At 35.4% G+C, this 20,173-nt stretch overlaps 1 protein-coding gene across 4 annotated transcripts in view; it reads left to right on the forward strand.

The window, feature by feature from the left end:
• The window catches only part of MLH3 (mutL homolog 3), a 39,065-nt gene extending 20,416 nt beyond the window's left edge, over nucleotides 1-18,649 (forward strand). For 3 of the 4 annotated variants that reach the window (XM_031952509.1, XM_031952511.1, XM_031952512.1), the window contains 8 exons: nucleotides 5,797-5,869; nucleotides 10,171-10,242; nucleotides 11,523-11,634; nucleotides 12,473-12,632; nucleotides 14,671-14,694; nucleotides 14,807-14,885; nucleotides 17,140-17,291; nucleotides 18,216-18,649. In XM_031952509.1, coding sequence (XP_031808369.1) covers nucleotides 5,797-5,869; nucleotides 10,171-10,242; nucleotides 11,523-11,634; nucleotides 12,473-12,632; nucleotides 14,671-14,694; nucleotides 14,807-14,885; nucleotides 17,140-17,291; nucleotides 18,216-18,314 — 771 coding nt within the window. In that variant the 3' untranslated portion in view covers nucleotides 18,315-18,649. The remainder of the gene's footprint in view (nucleotides 1-5,796; nucleotides 5,870-10,170; nucleotides 10,243-11,522; nucleotides 11,635-12,472; nucleotides 12,633-14,670; nucleotides 14,695-14,806; nucleotides 14,886-17,139; nucleotides 17,292-18,215) is intronic. The other variant, XM_031952510.1, reaches the window with a different exon arrangement.
• Nucleotides 18,650-20,173: the final 1,524 nt, after the last annotated feature.

Consider the following 20,173-nt stretch of genomic DNA (forward strand, 5'->3'; position numbering starts at 1 on the left):
AGAGCTCAAATTAACTACTGAATTTAAAGCAAATTACATTTATTAAAGATACAAAGTACTTAGGTTTGTTAAGCTATCATTTTCTTCCTATAATTTTTACCTTAGAAGGGAAGAAGGCAATGAAATCAAGGGAAAATTATTTATGCTACAAAGAAAGTAATTTGTTTAGGAATGTAGAAGATCCCAGAGGAATGAGTTGTCAATTCTGACCCACATTTTATCTTTTTTTTAAAAAAATGCATTTTACTGATATCTAATAACTGCATATCACTCACATTTCCTACCGTATTTCTCCCTCAAACTTCTTCCACAAAGCCATCCCTTTTAATAATTAATTAAAAAAAAAAAAAAAAGGAGGAAGAAAAGATTGCATGAAAACAGCTGGCTGTTTGACTCATGTTTTCAAGGGCTAACAGATTTTTGCACAGGATCTATGCACTTGGTTATTGTGAGATGTTTAGAAATCTACAGCCTTCCTTCTTGACAGTTCCCTTAGCAGTATAGAATTGTCTAGAGGCAGTTAAGTGGTAAGGTAAAGTGCTGAACCTGGAGTCAGGGAGACCTGAGTTCAAATCCAGCCTCAGATACTTACTAGGTGTGTGACCCTGGGCAAATTACTTAACTTCTGCTTGCCTCAGTTTACTCACCTGTAAAATGGAGGTCATAATGGGACCTTTAAATTAGAAACTCATAGGGGTCATTTAATTTTAGAAGTGAACATATAAATGACAAATAAGTACATTATTATGACATTTTAAAAATAAAAGTTTTGGGAAGCAATTTCAAGGTCAGAATGGAAGAGACTACTTAATCAGTGCTGTTCGAATTACCTAAACTATTGGATATTTCAAAAGTGTTAGATACACCAACAGTAGAAAGTAGTACATGGGAGTAACTGATTGAGTAGTTGGTGGGGAGAATAGAGACTTTTCATGAGGAAAGGAAGCCTGATGATAAAGATATTAAGGGTAGTAATCAAATCAGAAAAGACTTCTTACCTTCAATCAGGGCCAGAGCTAGGTCCCCTATGTCAAAAAAAGGTCACTTTTTCTCCACACTTCTAAATTGGACTAAATCTCAATTCCCAAAATTGGACAGAAAAATATCTCCTGGCTGAGAGACTGAATTTAGATATCTTCGTGAAGAGGATTATCTTAAGCTGGAAAACTAAAATCCATCCCATGATCAATTCAGTGCAGAACAGGCAGGCCTCTGAATTAGAGAAGAGGGAAATGTTGATGAAAAAACCTCATGGAGACACATATGGACTGGTAGAGGGCCAGACACCAGACAGCCTGACATTATGTGACAAGAATATGTACAAAGCCTAGAGAGTCAGTTTGATGATTGTAAGACTCCACCAGAAGCATATGCCACAGCTAGACTTTGTACAGTTCAATACAGAGGAGAAAAAAACAACAACAAACTGAGTTTGTAGTTTGAATAGACATTAGTCTGTTGAGACTGAGATGCAACAAAGGCATGAGGATGAGGTATGATCATCCCGCAGTAGGTGAGGAAGGTATAGCATACACTGTGAAGATGCAGGAGGCACCAACCATTTTGGGGACACAGTGGAGTTGACCACATCTCTGCCAAGTGGTAAGCATAGTACTTAAGTCACACAATAAGTGTTTGGCTATAAAGAGGCCAACCCTCAAACAACTCCGGAGCATCCCTTTCATGTATAGATCAAGAAAATTAGGCAAAGTAGCCACTTTCTGCATGCATTTTTCTCCCTTGAAAACCACAGAACTCTGGCAAGATATAGAATCGTGGACAAAACTGTGCTGCCTAGAGATTAGAACATTAAGGAATAAAGATCATGAAAGCAGGATATATAAACCCTATTAGGAGACAATGAAAGAGACACATCTATTTTCTGTTACAATTGCAAAGAGAATGGTCATATATAGTTTGGATGAATTTGTGAAGAAAATGCAGTTTTGGTGTTGTAGAAACTAACGTTTGTATGCAGCATCAGCATTAATAGGAAGAATATGGGACCAAGGAAAAAAGGTTCCCCCCAAAATGAGACTTACATTATGATTATTTATGGGTGAACTCTACCTAGATTCATAAGACCTTACTTAGAAGTGATGGTGAAGAGTAAGGATGTAACATACAATGCTGTCAGTACGCTATCCCAAATTATACTAAAGAGCAGTTATCTTCAAAACAATCTGGAACTTGTTATGAAATAGAGACATTAATTAGTAGAATAGACTAGATATATAATATGCAGAAGCAAACAGGCCCAGTGGTCTAGATTTTGGTAAACTCAAAGATCCTACTAGATAGGGACTCAATATTGGCCAAATACATCATTGTGACATCATTACTTAGAAAATAAGGAATAAATTATCTGTCAGATTTGTGGATAAGGAAAGAGTTCATGACCTAGCAAGAGATAAAGAGGAACACAGAAAGTAAATTGTAAGATTTTGATTAAGGAAAATTAAAAAGGTTTTGCACAAATAAGAAAAGTGCAATTGAAATTAGAGAAGCGAGTAAATGGAGGAAAAAAAATCTTTGCAGCTAGTTTCTCTGATAAAAGCCTTGTTTCTAATATATTTGGGAAACCAGTTGAAATGTATAAGAATAAGAGCCATTCCCAAATTGATAAATGGTCAAATAATATGAAAAGGCAGTTTTCAGAGGAAGAAATCCAAGCTTTCAAAAGCCCATGAAACAAAGTATCAAAATCACTAATAATTAGAAAAATACAACCTAAAAGAACTCTGAGGGACCATCTATGATAAAGGAAACAATTATCTTTTAGCGATCTGTGGACAGACAAATGTGAACAAATTTTTAGAGTTTACAAGTTTACTTATTAGAGATTTGCAAAGTCTACTGTTTCAAATATGTAACCAGTATTTGCCCATGTAAACACGGACATCCAGTATACAAATAGATACTAGCTTGGAGGACTTGAGAGCAGTTCTATACTAAGAGGGCATATTCACCAGAAATAATTTGCATTTGTCTGCAGAGGCTAAGCAACAGCAATATTTGAAATGGGCTTTCATAAAGAAATCAAGTCAACTTATGTGTTAAGCTTATAGCACATGTAGCATGTGCTAAGGGCCAAGTACCATACTAAGTGCTGGGTATACAAAGACAGGCAGTAATAGCCTCTGCCCTCAAGAAACTCACAATCTAATTGGGGAGACAACATGAAAACACCCATGTATAATAAAATACATACAGGATCAAGTGGGAAGTTTAAAGATGTATATAGAGCAGAGTTGCAGGTGTGGAATGACAACATTCCCCTGGCTTATATTTTCCGTGTCAGGTTAGATGTTTCTTGCCAGAAATGAATAGCGACACACTATAAATTCATTATCCATGAGACAGCTAGGTGGCGCGGTGGACAAAGCATCAGCCCTGAAGTCAGGAGGACCTGAGTTCAAATATGATCTCAGACACTTAACCCATACTGGCTATATGACCCTGGGCAAGTCACTTAATCCCAATTGCCTCAGCAAAATAAATAAATAATCACTATCCACTACCAGCCAGGGATGCTTTAAGTGGAAGGAGATAACTTTTCTTCAAGGCCATATGATACTGAAGCTATAGTGATTTCTAATAGGAAGGGGTGAAGGCTATGTGTGACACCCAGAGAAGTAGACTAAAAACCAATGGCAATAAATTTGAGAGACTAGGTTTTCCACTAGGCTGTGTGCTTGCAGCATATGTGAGCTGAACTGCCTCAACTGCCCATGGAGAAGAGGATGAAAGAAATGGTCCAAAGCCTAGAAGAAAGCAACAAGGCCAGAGGACTTCCAGACTTAAAACAAAGGGAAATGTTGGAGTTTTGTAGTGGGGCACTATTACTGACCCCACACATGGCACCAACAAGCAGATCATGCTACTCAGAGCACACTGCACAGCAGCTGGGAAAGTTATACATGATGACTTTGCACACAGGTGAAGCTAAGACCGCAGAGTTAGAAGCAAATGGATTTTATTGGCCCAAGATGACTACAGACAGGATTAAGAAACGTGAGACTCTCTAGTATAATAACTGCTGGGGAAACTAGACAGCAGTCTGGAAGAAATTAGGCTTACCCTCATATCTTATACCATATTCTATATAATAGATTCAAAGTGATTATGTGATCTGAATCTTAAATATCACATAGTTAAAAGAAAAATAGATCATACACCTTTCATAGATATGGGTTATGGGATGAAATCTTTTTTTTTTTTAATAAATAAAATTATATCAGTACCTTTTGTTTTTACATTACCTAAATTTATCCCTGTGTCCTTTACCTTATTATTTCTCTTACTATTTGAGGCAGCTTGGTGGCATAGTATATAGGGTGCTGGGGCTAGAATCAGGAAGTCCTAAGTTCAAATCCAACTTCAGTCTCTTTTCATATGCTTAACTGAGAAATTTGATATAAAGGTTTTTTCCCCCATTCAACCATTTTTTCACCTTATTCTAGAAGCATTAATTTTGTTTGTGCAGAAGCTTTTCATTTTCATGTAATCCATTTAATCTTTATAAACATTTCATTTGAGTCACACAATAAACTTGTGAGATAGTTATTATAGATATTATTATTCCCATTTCACTGATGAGGAAACTAAGTGATTAAATGGGTTTAAAAGGCTGTGTGATTTGCCCATAGCAAGGGGCAGGGACAGAATTTGAATTACAAGTCCTTGTGACCTCATGTCCAGCACTCTATTCACTATGAATTACTTCCTCTCAGCCATAATCATCTCTTTTTACCTTGTTTTTTCTATAACTTCTTTCTTATTTTCTTTAATTACATATATATCACTTCCTATATTTCCATTATTTTTATCTTTCTCAATAACTGCCTCAACATATCAGGCCAAATTCTGTATCTTACCAAGTTCCAATTTTATCTGTCAATTTGGATTTTAAAACTTTTTAAAGACTTAATATCATGATTAAATTCTGTATGTTTTTAAAGAACTTTTTCTCTTCTAATTTCTAGATTTGTACATAATTCATTTCAAGGAAATTTTTTGAGCACTAGTTCAAGGTACTTACAGTGTACCATAAATGTTAGAAAAATGATTAAGATACAACCCTTAGCCTCTAGGTGTTTACAATTTATCCAATAAAAAGAATAGGGCAAAAAAAAAATTAGAAAGAATTAATAGGGCAAATTTAAAAATATATATAGTACAAGAAAAAATATATAAAAAAAGAATTCAGAAGATTTGGGAGTTTAGAAGGAGGAGAAATCCCTTTCCGTCAAGGAAGGAAGTTTTCATAAAAGAAAAACACTTGGATTTCTAGATCTTGAAAGTTTGGTAGGAATCACCAAGTGAAACTGTAAGAAGCAGTTCTATACTAATGTCTAAAAGAAGAGCAGAGCATGAGCTTTCATGAAGGGGTGAAAGTATAGAGGAACTAGTACAGTTTGGTTAATGCATTGTTGTAAACATGTAGTGGAATGGTAAGAGATGAGGCTAGGAAAAGAGGATGAAGCCTTAGTTAGCATCACTGAGCATCTATGAAATATGTAATGGTCTTCTAAATATAATCTTTCCCTGCCCCCCATATTGGGCTGGTGTACAACCTCAGGATTATTTTTCTTTCTGTATGCACACTTTTTTTTTCTTTTGAAATTGATCTCATTTTAGAGAAGTGGTCTAAATTACAACAAGTACCTAACAAGTGTCACTAACTTGATTTTTTTTTTATAGAAAGAAATATAGATATTAAATCTGTTGTTATGGTTTCTAACACTTTTGTAAATCTATATTCATTGTTGTACTGTTCATTTGAATATTTGGCAGGTTCTCCAGCAAGTGGATAATAAGTTTATTGCGTGTTTAATGAGTACAAAGCAGGAGGAGAATGGCAAGGCAGGTAAGAATAGAGCCTGTCCTTGATAATTATTCCACTGACCTTAAATTAAGAGATGCATGGGTTCATTTTTTTAAAATAGCTTTTTATTTACAAGTTATATGCATGGGTAATTTTACAGCATTGACAATTGCCAAACCTTTTGTTCCAACTTTCCCCCTCCTTCCCCCTATCCCCTCCCCCTGAAGGCAGATTGACCAACGCATGTTAAATATGTTAAAGTATAAATTAAATACAAAATAAGTATACATGACCAAACCATTATTTTGCTTTACAAAAAGAATTGGACTCTGAAATATTGTACAATTAGCCTGTGAAGGAAATCAAAAATTCAGGCAGGCAAAAATATAGGGATTGGGAATTCAATGTAATGGTTCTTAGTCATCCCCCAGAGTTCTTTTGCTGGGTGTAGCTGGTTCAGTTCATTACTGCTCCATTGGAACTGATTTGATTCATCTCATTGCTGAGAATGGCCAGGTCCATCAGAATTGACCATCATATAGTAGTGTTGTTGAAGTATATAATGATCTCCTGGTCCTGCTCATTTCACTCAGCATCTGTTCATGTAAGTCTCTCCAGGCCTCTCTGAAATCATCCTGCTGGTCATTTCTTACCTAACAATAATATTCCATAATATTCATATACCACAATTTATTCAGCCATTCTCCAATTGATGGGCATCTACTTAGTTTCCAGTTTCTGGCCACTACAAAGAGGGTTGCCACAAACATTTTTGCACATGTCGGTCCCTTTCCCTTCTTTAGTATCTTTTTGGGATATAAGCCCAGTAGAAACACTGCTGGATCAAAGGATATGCACAGTTTGATAACTTTTTGAGCATAGTTCCAAATTGCTCTTCAGAATGGTTGAATGTATTCACAATTCCACCAACAATGTATTAATGTCCCTGTTTTCCCACATTCCCTCCAACATTGCACATTATCTTTCCCTGTCATTCTAACCAGTCTGACAGGGGTATAGTGGTATCTCAGAGTTGTCTTAATTTGCTTTTCTCTGATTAATAATGACTTGGAGCATCTTTTCATATGGCTAGGAATAGTTTCAATTTCTTAGTCTGAGAATTGTCTATTCATATCCTTTGACCATTTATCAATTGGAGAATGGCTGGGTTTCTTATAAATTAGAGTCAATTCTCTATATATTTTGGAAATGAAAATGTTTTCCATGGGTTCATTTTAAGGAAATTTTAGATATACAATTAAATACTGCTGATTCAAACCAACTGGGAGGGAGAAGAATTATCAAGTAGTTGTTGCAAGTGTGTGTGCATGTGTGTGTGTATATATATATATTTTATATAATTCCTTTGGAATTGTTCTAATGAACAAATAGAAATGGTAAATAATCAGTCTGTAAAATGCCTTTAAACCAGGAGTTCTAATTTAGAATTATAGACCTGTAAACATTGTGGTGAAGCCTATGGATCACTTATCAGAATGATGTTTTTAAATAAATAAAACAACAGGTTACAAAGGAAATTGGTCATATTGAAATACAATTATCACAATGTTTAAAAAGCAAGTTGACAGATACCAAATTAAGAACCTTTGATTTGAAAAGATTATATTTGCTTTAGTATCTTAAATATTTGCAGCCTGCAATCTTGTTTACAGTATTAGTTTACTTAATAATCTGAGCCTTCATCAGTAAAGCCAAGAAAAAGTAATTCCATTCCCTGCAAAATATAGGCAAGTGGAGTTGTAGACTGCTAATGAAAATGAATTAATTTGAGAAATTATGATAACAGTTCTTTTTTTATTAGAGGCTACAACTCTTTTCATTTAATTTTTTTTGAATGTCACAAGCATTTTTTTCTCTTCCCATTACCACAAAAGAAAAACAAAATCAAGATGTGTGATATCTTGGGAAATGAAATATCATGCATGAGGAATAGGAAGTAAACCAGTGTAGCTGAATCATAAGAGTATGTGGAGGGAAAAAAGTATAAAGATTTGAAAGATAGTAAGGTTTCATATAGTGAAAGGCTTTAAATGCCAAACAGACCATTTTCTTTTTGATCTTGGGGGTCACAGGGAGGCATTGGAGTTTGTTGAGTGTAGGGATTACATACTCAAATCTGCACTTTAAGAAAAACAGCTTGAAAGTTTAATGGAGGATAGATTATAGTGGAAAGAAAATTAAGACATGAAAACCAACTAGAAAGCTATTGTTGTAATGCAGATATAACACATTAAGGACCTGAAATAAAGTGGTAGCTGTGTGGGTAGAGAAAAGAGCATATGAATGGGACACGTTATTAGGGTAGAAATGAGAAGACTTGAAAACAAATAGGATATGTGGGGTGAGTGTGCATAAGGAATCGAGGATAACACTTAGATTAGGAGTCTGGGAGGGTGTGGTGCTCTTGACAGTACTGATAAAAGTTGAAGAGAGTACAGAGTTGGATGGGAAGATAATTAATGGGTTTTATTTTGGACTTATTGGGAAAAGGATGTTAAACCTTTCTTTAGACTTCATGACATGTGCTGGATTAAACTAGAAGCCTCTAAAGGATATGCTAAGATAACTTTGGTATTTTTTAAAGTCAAAATACAAAAGTTTTCCCATGGCCCAGGATTTTTTTTTTTTTTTAGTTTTATGAATATGGAAATATGTACAAACCATGTAACTCACTTCCTTTACTTTTGACATTTGCATTTGTATTTTATTATGTAGCCAAACAAATTATTGTTCTAAATTACTGATAACAGAATACTTCTAGCTTGACATTTTATGTTCCTTATTTCAAGTTACAGTTAGGTACAATTGTCTAGATATGAAACCTCAAAGGACAAGGCTTATAAAAAAAAATAGAATTTCTGGTACAAATGGCGTCACTGTCTTTTTATATCTAAGAAATGAAAAAAATGGAATGAACACAGTTAGTAGAAGGAAGACTAGACATCATTCCAATAGGCCAAGGGTAGGCATGGTCCCCATCTCATAGTATCCCTTACTCTTAGTAATAGTAAGGCACATCATCATGAGTTTCATATTTGATGTTATTGCCTCATAGTTTATTATTTATTCAGTTGTTTTGCCCAGCACAAGATGTACAGTATTCATCACAACCAGCTGCAATTCTTGTCCTCAAAGGAGTTTAAATTTCAGTGCTGGGGGCCAACCCTGTCTTTGGCCTTCAATGCAAAAGGCTTAACCTCTCATGCCCTGGGCTCAAGGGTATCCTAGAATCCGCATCTTTCATCTCTTATGTAGGAGGAAGAGCAAATAGCCCTTTGGCATAATCTAATTCAACCAATTTCAAGAACAGAATTTCATGTTTAAAGCAGTTCTAATAAACTTTTTAATTCTTACAGTGGCCCTTAGCCAGAGCAGTAAAATTCTAAGCTAAAAAAGTAAACCTCAGCCAGAGTTACTCCTTACTGCAAGATATTCGTGACAAGTCCTCATGAAAAAAAAAAACCGTGACACCTTGAAGAATATAGTTACAGATGTTCCTATTGTATTTAGGAAGACTAATTCTGCTGCCATTACAGAAAAAGAATCAGATTTTTTTTTTTTACTTCATTATCCTAAGCATTTGAAAAGAAAAATAACCTGAGATACAGTATAAAATGGCCCTCTGCCAGGAAGTTTGGATGTTCTTCAGATGAGATTAAAATCACAGTCTTCATGGCTCCCAAAGTAGTAAACAGTCAGTTCAAATTATCTTAATGTGGTATTTATTGAGACTCCATTATATCAAATTAAAATTAATAAAGCATATAAGTGTAGGGTTTAATCTTTAGTTAGCACTAACGATGGCACTCTCTCATCAGAAATAAATTCTTTAAAAAAAAAAAAAGATATTTTCAACATGGCCTTGATATGGCTGTCGGTTCTTCAAGAATATTCTGGTCAAGTACTACCTTTGAAATCCTCTACCAAGCTGGAAAGGCTTCCAATATGGCTCTAGCAAAAACTGTACCAAGACCTCCTCATTGCTAGATGATTGGCTTCTTGGTGAAGAAGAATCTCTTATTCTAAAATACTCATGGAAACTATTCTAAGCACAAAAAGGCTAAGATCTGCAAAGCTGAAGGGAATGCTAGTGCTCATGGAATTACTGATTCTGAAAGTATGTTTTGTTAGCATATTCCCAATTTCAGTATTTTGGAAAGTTAAAAGTATACTATTTCTTTTTAGTTACCTTTGTAATTTTTCTGCACTTGTTTCATTTTGCACTTGTAGCAGTAAGTAATTTAAAATAGCCTTTTTCACTCTGTATAAAATGACTCTTTTATTCTTATTCTTGGGATTAAAGTGGTCCTAATGTTTCCTAGGTGGAAACCTGCTTGTGTTGGTAGATCAGCATGCTGCCCATGAGCGGATCCGCTTAGAGCAACTTATTTGTGGTAAGACTTATTTGTCTTGTAGTAAGAATAATAGGGCAGCTAGAAGGTACAATGGATAGAGTATCAGCAAGATTCATTTTCCTGAATTAAAATTTGCCTTCAGACATTTATTAGGTATATAACTCTGGGTAAGTTACCTAACCCTGTTTGCCTCAGTTTCCTTAGCTGTAAAATGAGTTGGAGAAAAAAAATAACAAACCACTGCAGTATATTTCCACTAAAACCCCAAATGGGTCCTTGAGGAGTTGGACATGACAGAAACCAATTTGGAATAGTAGCAAAAGGCATGGAGTAATGAAAAGACCAATTTATAAAGTATGTTCTCAGGACTTCCTCAGAATGTCAGTGGAGCACCAAGAAGTATTTAGGGAGTGGGTAACTTGAATAAAAGCCTTTTCATAACCTCTACTCTAAGTGTAAGAATATAATAGTCAGACCCCTCATCCAGATAGAAGGGTTATAGTTATGGTCAGAGGTTTATAAAGTATGTCCACAGGTACCTAAGGTTTCTTACTCCTATTCATGGTGTCTACAGCAAATATTTGAATTACGTTTAGGTGACTGAGCCTGGTACTTATATTTCAGTGTGCATTAGCCAAAGTTTCTAAAATCCCAGGATGATTGGTATACATTTTTAAAACACCATGGACCGTTTTTCTCATCATCAGACCTTCTCCCCATCAGAAGAAATTACAGGAAAAACTTTACTTTTATAGTTATATAATGAAAAACATTAGTGACAGTGAATTAGGAAAAGTACAGGTGGGTAATTCTATTGAATAGCAATGTGACATTTTTCATGCTATTTTCTACTTCTCTTTAAAAGAGCAAGACCTAAAAAAGACAAAATATTGTAGTATTACATTTAGAGAAACTTCATTGCAAGTGTCTAGACTATTATACTGATCAGTCTTCTCTACAGACCTCTTCAAAATATTTGAAGTCTCAAGAGTTGTACTGGAAAATCTCATATTCTTTCCCAATTGTATTAGTGAAGGAAGAGTCATTATTTGTTTACATGTATGTGATATTGCATCTTTTGTATAGAAGATGAAAATTTCTTAGATTGCCAAGTAACTGTGAAAATGTGTGGACAGGATGGATTACATTTTGAGTCTGCCAAAAGGCTGAAACCTAAACCTCTGAAGTTAAAAACTCTTGGTCTAAAACTAGGCAGTAGAAGAATTAACATTATTATGCTCTATCATGTTTCATGCTTGGTCTGAAACTAGTAGACTTTATTTCTCCTTGTTCCCACCTATTAAACTTTCTGCCAATAGATTCCTATGAGAAGGAGCAGCCAAAAAGCTTTCACCGCAAGAAATTGCTGTCTTCTACCATCTACCCGCCAATGAAAGTCACGGTGACAGAGGAACAGAGGAGGCTTTTACAGTTAGTATCATGCTTGAGCACTGAACTTTAAGAATATGATATTGAGTATAGGATAGGGTGTCCCAGTCATCTGGTTCAGCAGCTAGAACTGAGGTCATTTTTACCCTTTCTTTGAACAGGGAGTATTTATTGTGTACAGTCTCTGAAAACAATGTTACTGCTATGATTGCTTCCATTCTGCATTCTCATTCCTTATATATAGTTCCAGCAATCACACTGAAGGAAATGTAGAGCATGGAGAAATATTGTGATGACTAGATAGGACCTCTCCCAATTCCTGGGATAATAGATGTTTCTGGATGTGGGAGGAGAGAATTGTTTCTTATTTATTTCAGATTTGGAAATAAGGCTACTGCCAATAATTCATTTCTCCTGGGGCATAATTTAGATTAGCTGCACATCTATTTATTTATATCCAGTTAATCAGTAACTTCTCAGTTCCAGGGACCATTAATTACTTCCCTGCTTTCATGCTGATTTAAAACATTCTGAGCCCTTTGTTTTTATGCCAAGCTTAAGAGCCAGTTGAAAATCAACTATCAGAAATGAGTAACTCTCCAGTGAAGAAGAAAAGTAAATTCTGGTATTTTAAATCTCTTAGGACACTTGTTTTCCCTGAGTGAAATGGGGAGTAAATAGAGGTTATTGTGATCTTAAAAGGGGAGATATTGTGAGAGTAAAATCTTAAAAGAACACTAATTACAAAAGAAGCTTTTAAAAACTAAGATAATTTTTGAAAACTTAGGGAGTATGTGTGGTTGAAATGAGAATGAAAGACTCTTTTTCAAAAATACTCTTTGATGTTCTCTAATATATTCGAGACTGTTCATCTTTTTAGGTGTTACCACAAGGCTCTGGAAGATTTGGGCCTAAAATTAATATTTCCAGATCCTCCCAGTTCCCATATTCTTGTGGGAGAGGTACCACTCTGCTTTGTAGAAAGAGAAGCCAATGAAGTCCGGAGGGGAAGACCTACTGTGACAAAAAGTATCCTAGAGGTGAGATTTACTGGAGAGGTTGCTTAGAGATCATCTGAGTTCTTTCTACCTAGAGAGGCCAAGGGTTTTGAAAAGTTGGGGCCTGACTATGTCTTAATAGATCTAATGAGATGTTGTTTGCTATCCTCATTTTCTCAACAGTCTTTTCTTCTGGGCTTCTACCCTAACTCCTCACCACCAGCCTCCCTTTTTTTTTTTTTTTTTTTTTTTCATTAAAGGGTTTTGCTATTCAATCTCTATTGAACTAGACATCTAAAACAAAAACTTTTGCAGCACACACATCAAAGACTGTTAAGGAATTTATTTCAATTTAAATTCAAGCTTATGATGGCCAGAAAATCTTACTCATGTTCAGCCAGGCTGATCGAGACAATTTTTTTGTTGATTCTGAAGAGAACTGGAATGGTTTAGTTATAAATCAGACAAAGAGTAGCTGCTTGACTTCTGACAGATGGAACAAATCATGAACATGCTCCCAGTTAAAAGAACAAATCACTTAACATTAGTTGAGCCTAATAGCTTTAATAGTAGCACTGTTATTATTAATAATAGTAATTATAGCTTTATATGATGCTTTATAATTTTCAAGCTCTTTTATCACATTTTCCTCTCATACATTTACTCTGTCTTTCTGTGTTTTTCTCTCTCTCTTTCCTTCTTTCCCTTCTTCCTTCCCTCCCTTTTCTTCTCCCTTTCTCCTTTTTTCCCCTCTTTCTCTCTTTTCCTCTCTCCCTTCCCTTCTCCCCTTCATTGTAATGATGGGCAAGTTGCTGATCAGGGAATTGTATCCAGATCTTGCTCACTGGGCTTTATAATCTAAATGTGTTAGTTTCTGGAAACATCAACGGTAGAGAATGTGAGAGGAGTTAGTATTTGTCTCTGTTGCAGTAACTTTGATAACTCAGCCACTCAATTTCTGTCTGTTTTTTTTCCTCCTTTTGGAAGAAACATGGCATTTTAAGCAGTGCAATATCAACCATTGGGCTTTAAGGAACTTTTATAATTAGAATTATGATTATAGGAGAAGAGGAGGAGGGATTATTTTCTAAGTCTGGTTTAAAAGAAAAAATTAAGAATGATAGGAGCCTAGAGAAACTGAAGAAAGAAGGGTAGAAAAGGAAGGTAAGGTAAGAAGGAAGGAAGGAAGGGGAAAAAAAGAAGAAAGAAGCAAGGAAACATTTATTAAACGCTTACTATGTGTCTGGCACTGTGCTAAGCATTTTATCCCTAATAAAGTAGTCCTTGTGATTTATTGTAAAGAAATCACAGGTGGTACTATATCTTTAAGCAATGCTTGAATATTTGCTTACTTCTCTTTTCTTCTTTCTTCTTTCCCCCCTTTGTTCTTCAGCTCCTGTCACTCTTAATTGTGATTCTTTTAAATCAGATTTTAAAATCCTGTAACTGGACCAGCTTAACTTTCAAAGGTTTTACAGTTAGTAACAGGAAAAAGTATCAGGCAGAAATGTCTTTAAAGTTCACTTATAATATTAGTATTTCCTTTGAAAAAGCTGTTGAAAGGGATGTAACAGAGGCAAAAATATGTCAGGCAATTTTAAGTACCATAGAATTTATTCTTAATCTAAAGATAAGGAGTTCCCAAGAACTATTATGTAAACTTGAGTGAAAAACTTCTGGTGTTTATAATCAAAGCATGGGTTGTATTGGGTGTACAATTATATTCATTTATTTGTCTTTGTTCATTATATATGTCCAACATTACACTTTTTCTGGCTAGTGTTTTAAACAGAAACAGACTATCCCTTAATAAATGATCAAAGCCACTCTTAGCAATTACATGTCCTCATAAGCTGTTGGGAGCAGTGTCTGAATTGAGTCTCTCTTGCACAAATGAGTTTAAATCTTCACAGAACTTCTAACTCAAAACACCTTATATTTTATAAAGCCTCTTATTCTAAGCTTCCTTTTCTTGAAGCTGCTGGTCTTTAAAGGGATTAATTGAAGTATTTTTTTTTTTTTTTGCTAGAGAAAAAAAAAACAGAATAACAGCAGCTTACTTACTTTTTCCCCCCCCCAGGAATTTATTCGAGAACAAGTAGAGGTAAGCAATTCTGTTGTTTGGGGAGAACAGGTAGAAGTTTCACACAGAGAACATCTAACATCTTCTATTCCAACTATGAAGAAAGAGTTTAATCATGTACTACTGTTTTTAGCTGCTTCAGACCACAGGAGGAGCTCAAGGGACTTTGCCACTTACCATCCAGAAGTTGTTAGCATCCCAGGCCTGTCATGGTAAGATCCCTAATGTAGTTATTAAAGATCTACTATTTTCTAAGGACTCTGGAACAGTAGAGAAAGAAAGAAGAGGTTATAAGACAAATAGAGCCTTGTCTCTAAACAGCAGATGGTGAATATTAAGAAATAACACACTTATGAAACAACAAAGGAAACTATCAGCTAGATCATTTGCGCTTAATATGAATATTTGATATAGGAGTTTAGGAGGAGAGTCAGTTAGAAGAGCAAACAGAATTAGTTTTCATAGAAGTGAGTTTTGAATGAAACTCAACATGTATTAGTAGAGAGAAAGAAAAAAGAAAATTTAGCGAATGAAATAAATGACATGAACATAGGCCTGACCAACAAATCCACATGTTTGGAACACCAAGTTGATTCATTTCTTCGAATAAAGGATATGTATAGAGAAGTTTGATTGAGAAGGAGGGATGGAAATTTCAAAGTCCAAAATGGAACCTTTAGCCTTGACACATAGTGTTTAGAGATAAAAAGGACCTTGCATTGGGACTTCAGTTACCTCATTTTTCAGAGAAGGAAACTAAGACCAATGGTTGTACTTTTAAAATAACAAAGCTAAGATTTAAACCATTAGTGCTCCAACTCCAAATATAGTCCTTATTCCTTTGTATCATATTGTTTTTGTTTTTTTGTTTTTTCCTGAGGCAATTGGAGTTAAGTAACTTGCCCAGGTTCACAAAGCCAGGATGTGTTAAGTGTCTGAGGCCATCATTTCTAAAATATATAGAGAATTAACTCAAATCAAGCCATTCTCCAATTGAAAAATGGTCAAAGGATATGAATAGACAATTTTCAGATGAAGAAATTGAAACTATTTCTAGTCATATGAAAAGATGCTCCAAATCACTATTGATCAGAGAAATGCAAATTAAGACAACTCTGAGATACCAGTATATACCTCTCAGAATGACTAAGATGATAGGAAAAGATAATGACAAATGTTGTAGGGGATGTGGGAAACCTGGGACACTGATACATTGTTGGTGGACTCTGAATGAATCCAACCATTCTGGAAAGCAGTTTGGAACTATGCTCAAAAAGTTATCAAACTGTGCATACTCTTTGATCCAGCAGTGTTTCTATTGGGCTCATATCCCAAAGAGATCTTAAAGAAGGGAAAGGGACCTGTATTTGCAAGAATGTTTGTGGCAGCCCTTTGTGGAGTGGCTAGAAACTAGAAATTGAATGGATACTCATCAACTGGAGAATGGCTGAATAAATTGTGGTATATGAATGTTATGGAATATTATTGTTCTGTAAGAAATGGCCAGTAGGATGATTTCAGCCTGGAGAGACTTACATGAACTGAAGCTAAGTGAAATGAGTAGAACCAGCAGATCATTGTATACAGAAACAACAAGACTATAAGATGATCAATTCTGATGGACTTGACCTTCTTCAACAATGAAAGGATTCAAACCAGTTCCACTTGTTCAGTGATGAAGAGAGCCACCTACATCCAGAGAGGACAGTGGGAACTGAATGTGGACCACAATACAGCATTTTCACTTTTTCTGTTGATGTTTCTTGCATTTGTTTTCTTTCTCAGGTTTTTTTTTTTTCTTCTTGATCTGATTTTTCTTGTGCAGCAAGATAACTGTATAGATATGTATACATATATTGGATTTAACATATATTTTAACATATTTAACATTTATTGGCCTGTCTGCCATCTATGGGATGGGATGAAGGGAAGGGGGGAAAATTTGGAACAGAAGGCTTTTTGCAAAGGTCAGTATTGAAAAATTACCCATGCATATGTTTTGTAAATAAAAAGCTTTAATAAAAAAATTTTTTTTAAAGGGAGACCAAATTTGAACTCGGGTTCTCCTGACTTCAGGGCTGGTGCTCATATTATTCGTTTTTTGTAGAAAAATCAGCATGACTTGGTAGATTGAACATGGAGCCAAAGGAAAGAGAGTATTGAAAAAGATCACAAGGTTTAATTATTAGGAAGAATGTGAAACTACTTGGCCATTCTCAGAGGAACTCAGAAAACACATTATATGACTCTAATCTAGGCCTTAAAACATAACCTTCTTATGAAGACAATAGTTTCCTTAAGAAATGACCAATCCATCCTTGTTTTAGGTGATGACTCAAGCAATTCTAAAGCCATCAGAAGTTTCCAAGATGTATTTCCTTTATTTAGGAGATATTTAAGTCATAGTCAGGAGTGATTTCCCACCGTACATATGACATTTCACCTGTGCTTTTTTCTTGTTTTAAGGAGCTATTAAGTTTAATGACAGCCTGAGCCTAGAAGAGAGTTGTAGACTTATAGAGGCTCTGTCTTGGTGCCAGCTGCCTTTCCAGTGTGCTCATGGGAGACCTTCAATGCTGCCATTAGCAGACATAAACCATTTGGAACAGGAGAAACAGGTACCTTAGTGATTATGAAGAGGAAGAAGAAATGGAATTTCTTTCTTTTAAAGGGCATGAAGCAATTTAGCTTGAATAAACTACCATTTCTTCTTCCCCCACCCATTTCGAAACGCCAGCATGCGTGCACACACACACACGCACACACACACACACAGACACACACACACACGGTTTTTGAGTTTTGTATAAATACAGATCAGATCTGTGGATCCCTCATATCTAGTGCTGACTTGCTCTTGTCTTTCCGGATAGGATGCAGTAATTCTTTTTCCTAGGACTGCAGAGACGTGGTAGGAATACAACAGATTAGCGTTTGGCTAAATATGGTCTAAACAGCTTATGCAACCTGGTCACTCACTGATAGTAATTAATTATTAATTAGTAATGGTAATGATAATAATTAATATTGTAATCATAATGTCAGTGTATAGTTTCTGCATCTTGGGGGATTCTGATGTTGTGGTTATAAGCCCCAGAAAGTTTGGTGTGGATAATGGTACAAGGACACAGAATGGTTTAAATTAAGAACATTTTGTGTTCTCATTTAGAATTTTAACTGAAACAGAACATGAGACCATATTAAGAATGTCTATGTTATTGCATTCCCAGAGCCAGGAATTGTACTTACCTTTCTTGCTAAAGAATTGCAAATTCTTCTTTTGCAGTGAGTCATGGGTATTTTGTATACAGTCCAGCTGAACTCCCTAGTGCTAGAGAATCTTTGCCCCATTCTGAACCGCAAAGAATCTAGATTCCATGACTATTAGAGGAGGCTTTTGTCCTGAAGAAATCTGTCATGTTGCTAATTTAGTCTTCCTTGATTTCAATATACTTTATGGAAAATTAACAGTTTAATTGGGATTTGAATGTTTACATTTGTTTTAGTATGTTAACAACTACAATAATTCTGTTTTTTTCTAGAATTCTAAACCCAACCTTGCTAAACTTTGCAAAATGGCCCAGGCCTGGCATTTGTTCAAGAAAGCAGAGGCTCATGATGAAAAGCAAAACAAAGGTTGAACCATTTTGTGAACTTCCAGAAAGACAGGACTCTCCAGAAAAACCCCACACCTGTGAGAAGATGAAGGGATATTTGCTGAATAGAGCTGCAGGATGAATCATTGTGGTTTGTGGTGCTTTCTTCAACAAGCCTAATGCACAGAATTGGCTTCAAAAGCATAGCATCCTTTCTTGAGCACCTTCATAGGAAACTGCCACATAATAATTTAAATCTGAAAACTGTATAAGGGACATGCATAATATATGCATTTATATGACTCAAGAGGTTGAAAATATCTTTACATATCTATTTATAATTCATTTTGGAGTAAAATTTGATAATTGATTTTTTAAAATCAGCTGTTTAGTTTTCATTTAACATTCATTGTGTATAATTTATATGGGGCCACCTGTTCAAGAATTGATAATGTCTTCCCATCCACATTCAATGCTAGTCCCTTATTCATCTCCCTGTCCTGCAGTTTTCCTGAGTCTACATTTCAAAACTCAAATCTAAAGCGTATTATTCCATCCAGTCTTGATTTCACAATAACTGAATTATCTAAATGATAAGGCCAAAACCAAGAATTTCCTCTATCAACCACCCCAACAAGTGTTTTTTTGTTTTTTATTTTCCTATCTAGTTGAAGCCAGGGTCCTTACTCTTCCATCATTTTCAACTAGATGATTTTAGGGAGCTGGTCAACAGAAGTCATGTTTGTCAAGAAAAAGAAAGAACTTGAGAACTGGATGGAGAAAATTCCCAAGTTTCCATTTTTCTGCTGTCTTTAAAACTTCTTGCATCTACAACCACAGAAGCACTGAAAGTTTGTCTTTAAAGATGTCTGGAGATGGGATTTTTTTTTTTTTAATGGCAGAGACTCATGATGGATTTGTGACCTCCTGATTTGAAAGTTCCTTCCAAAAGTGCAGATCATGACCCATCCATACTTTCTCATCCTGGGGAACTCATCCAAAGTATTGTAAGCCTTCCTCAATTTCTCTTCCCCTAAGTCCTCCTCCAATATCTGATCCTGATGTGGAGATGGCTCTGGGTTCTCAAAGGTCATGCTAGGGGTATGTAAGCTTTTGCAGGTTCTACCATGATGGAAATGCTTCAGGTATAGTCCTGGCCACAAACCAAGGGTGTGTTCTGAGGAAAAGATCACCACCTAGCTAGCCACTCAGCAATAGATTTTTTGGCCATGGCAACCCATTAATTTTGGAGTATGTTTGTTTTTTAAAAGCCTCTTCATATCTCAGTACAGTATTTATTCTTTAAGCAAGAGGCCTAACTTTGCCTAAGCATGTATATTCACTTGTGATTTCCCTTGTATTTTTTTCAAGCTGTAGGACTTCTTTTGGTTCAACTTCTGTTTAGTCACTTCTGTGTCAGTTAATAGAGGCAATGGGTTTTGAGTCAGAAAGACCTAAGTTCAAATTCGGCTTCAGAAACTTACTAGTTATGTGATCCTGCGCCATTCACTTAACTTTTGTTTGCCTCAATTTCTTCATCTGTAAAGCAGAGATAATAATAGCATCTACCTCCCAAAGATGTTGTAAGGATCAAATGAGATAATAATTATAAGGTACTTGGCACAATGCCTAGCATATAGTAAACTCTATATAAATGTTAGTTGTTGTTATTGTCCATGCTTAATTACAATCTACAGTCTTAATCATGGCATAATTCAATCTGAATATAGGGTTTTTTCCTTCTTGCAAAATGCTTCCAAGCAGTCTCCTTTATATATTCCCCTTCTATGACAGATGAATTGTTCAAAAAAGCATTTTCTGGGTCTCTGCTTCATAATATTGCTTAGTGGGTTTGACCTGTGGAAAAAGCAGTAATATTCACTGTGACCAAGCCATAAGTAAGA

This window comes from Sarcophilus harrisii, chromosome 2 (assembly GCF_902635505.1).
Source record: "Sarcophilus harrisii chromosome 2, mSarHar1.11, whole genome shotgun sequence".
In the NCBI taxonomy this organism is placed as follows: Eukaryota; Metazoa; Chordata; class Mammalia; order Dasyuromorphia; family Dasyuridae; genus Sarcophilus; species Sarcophilus harrisii.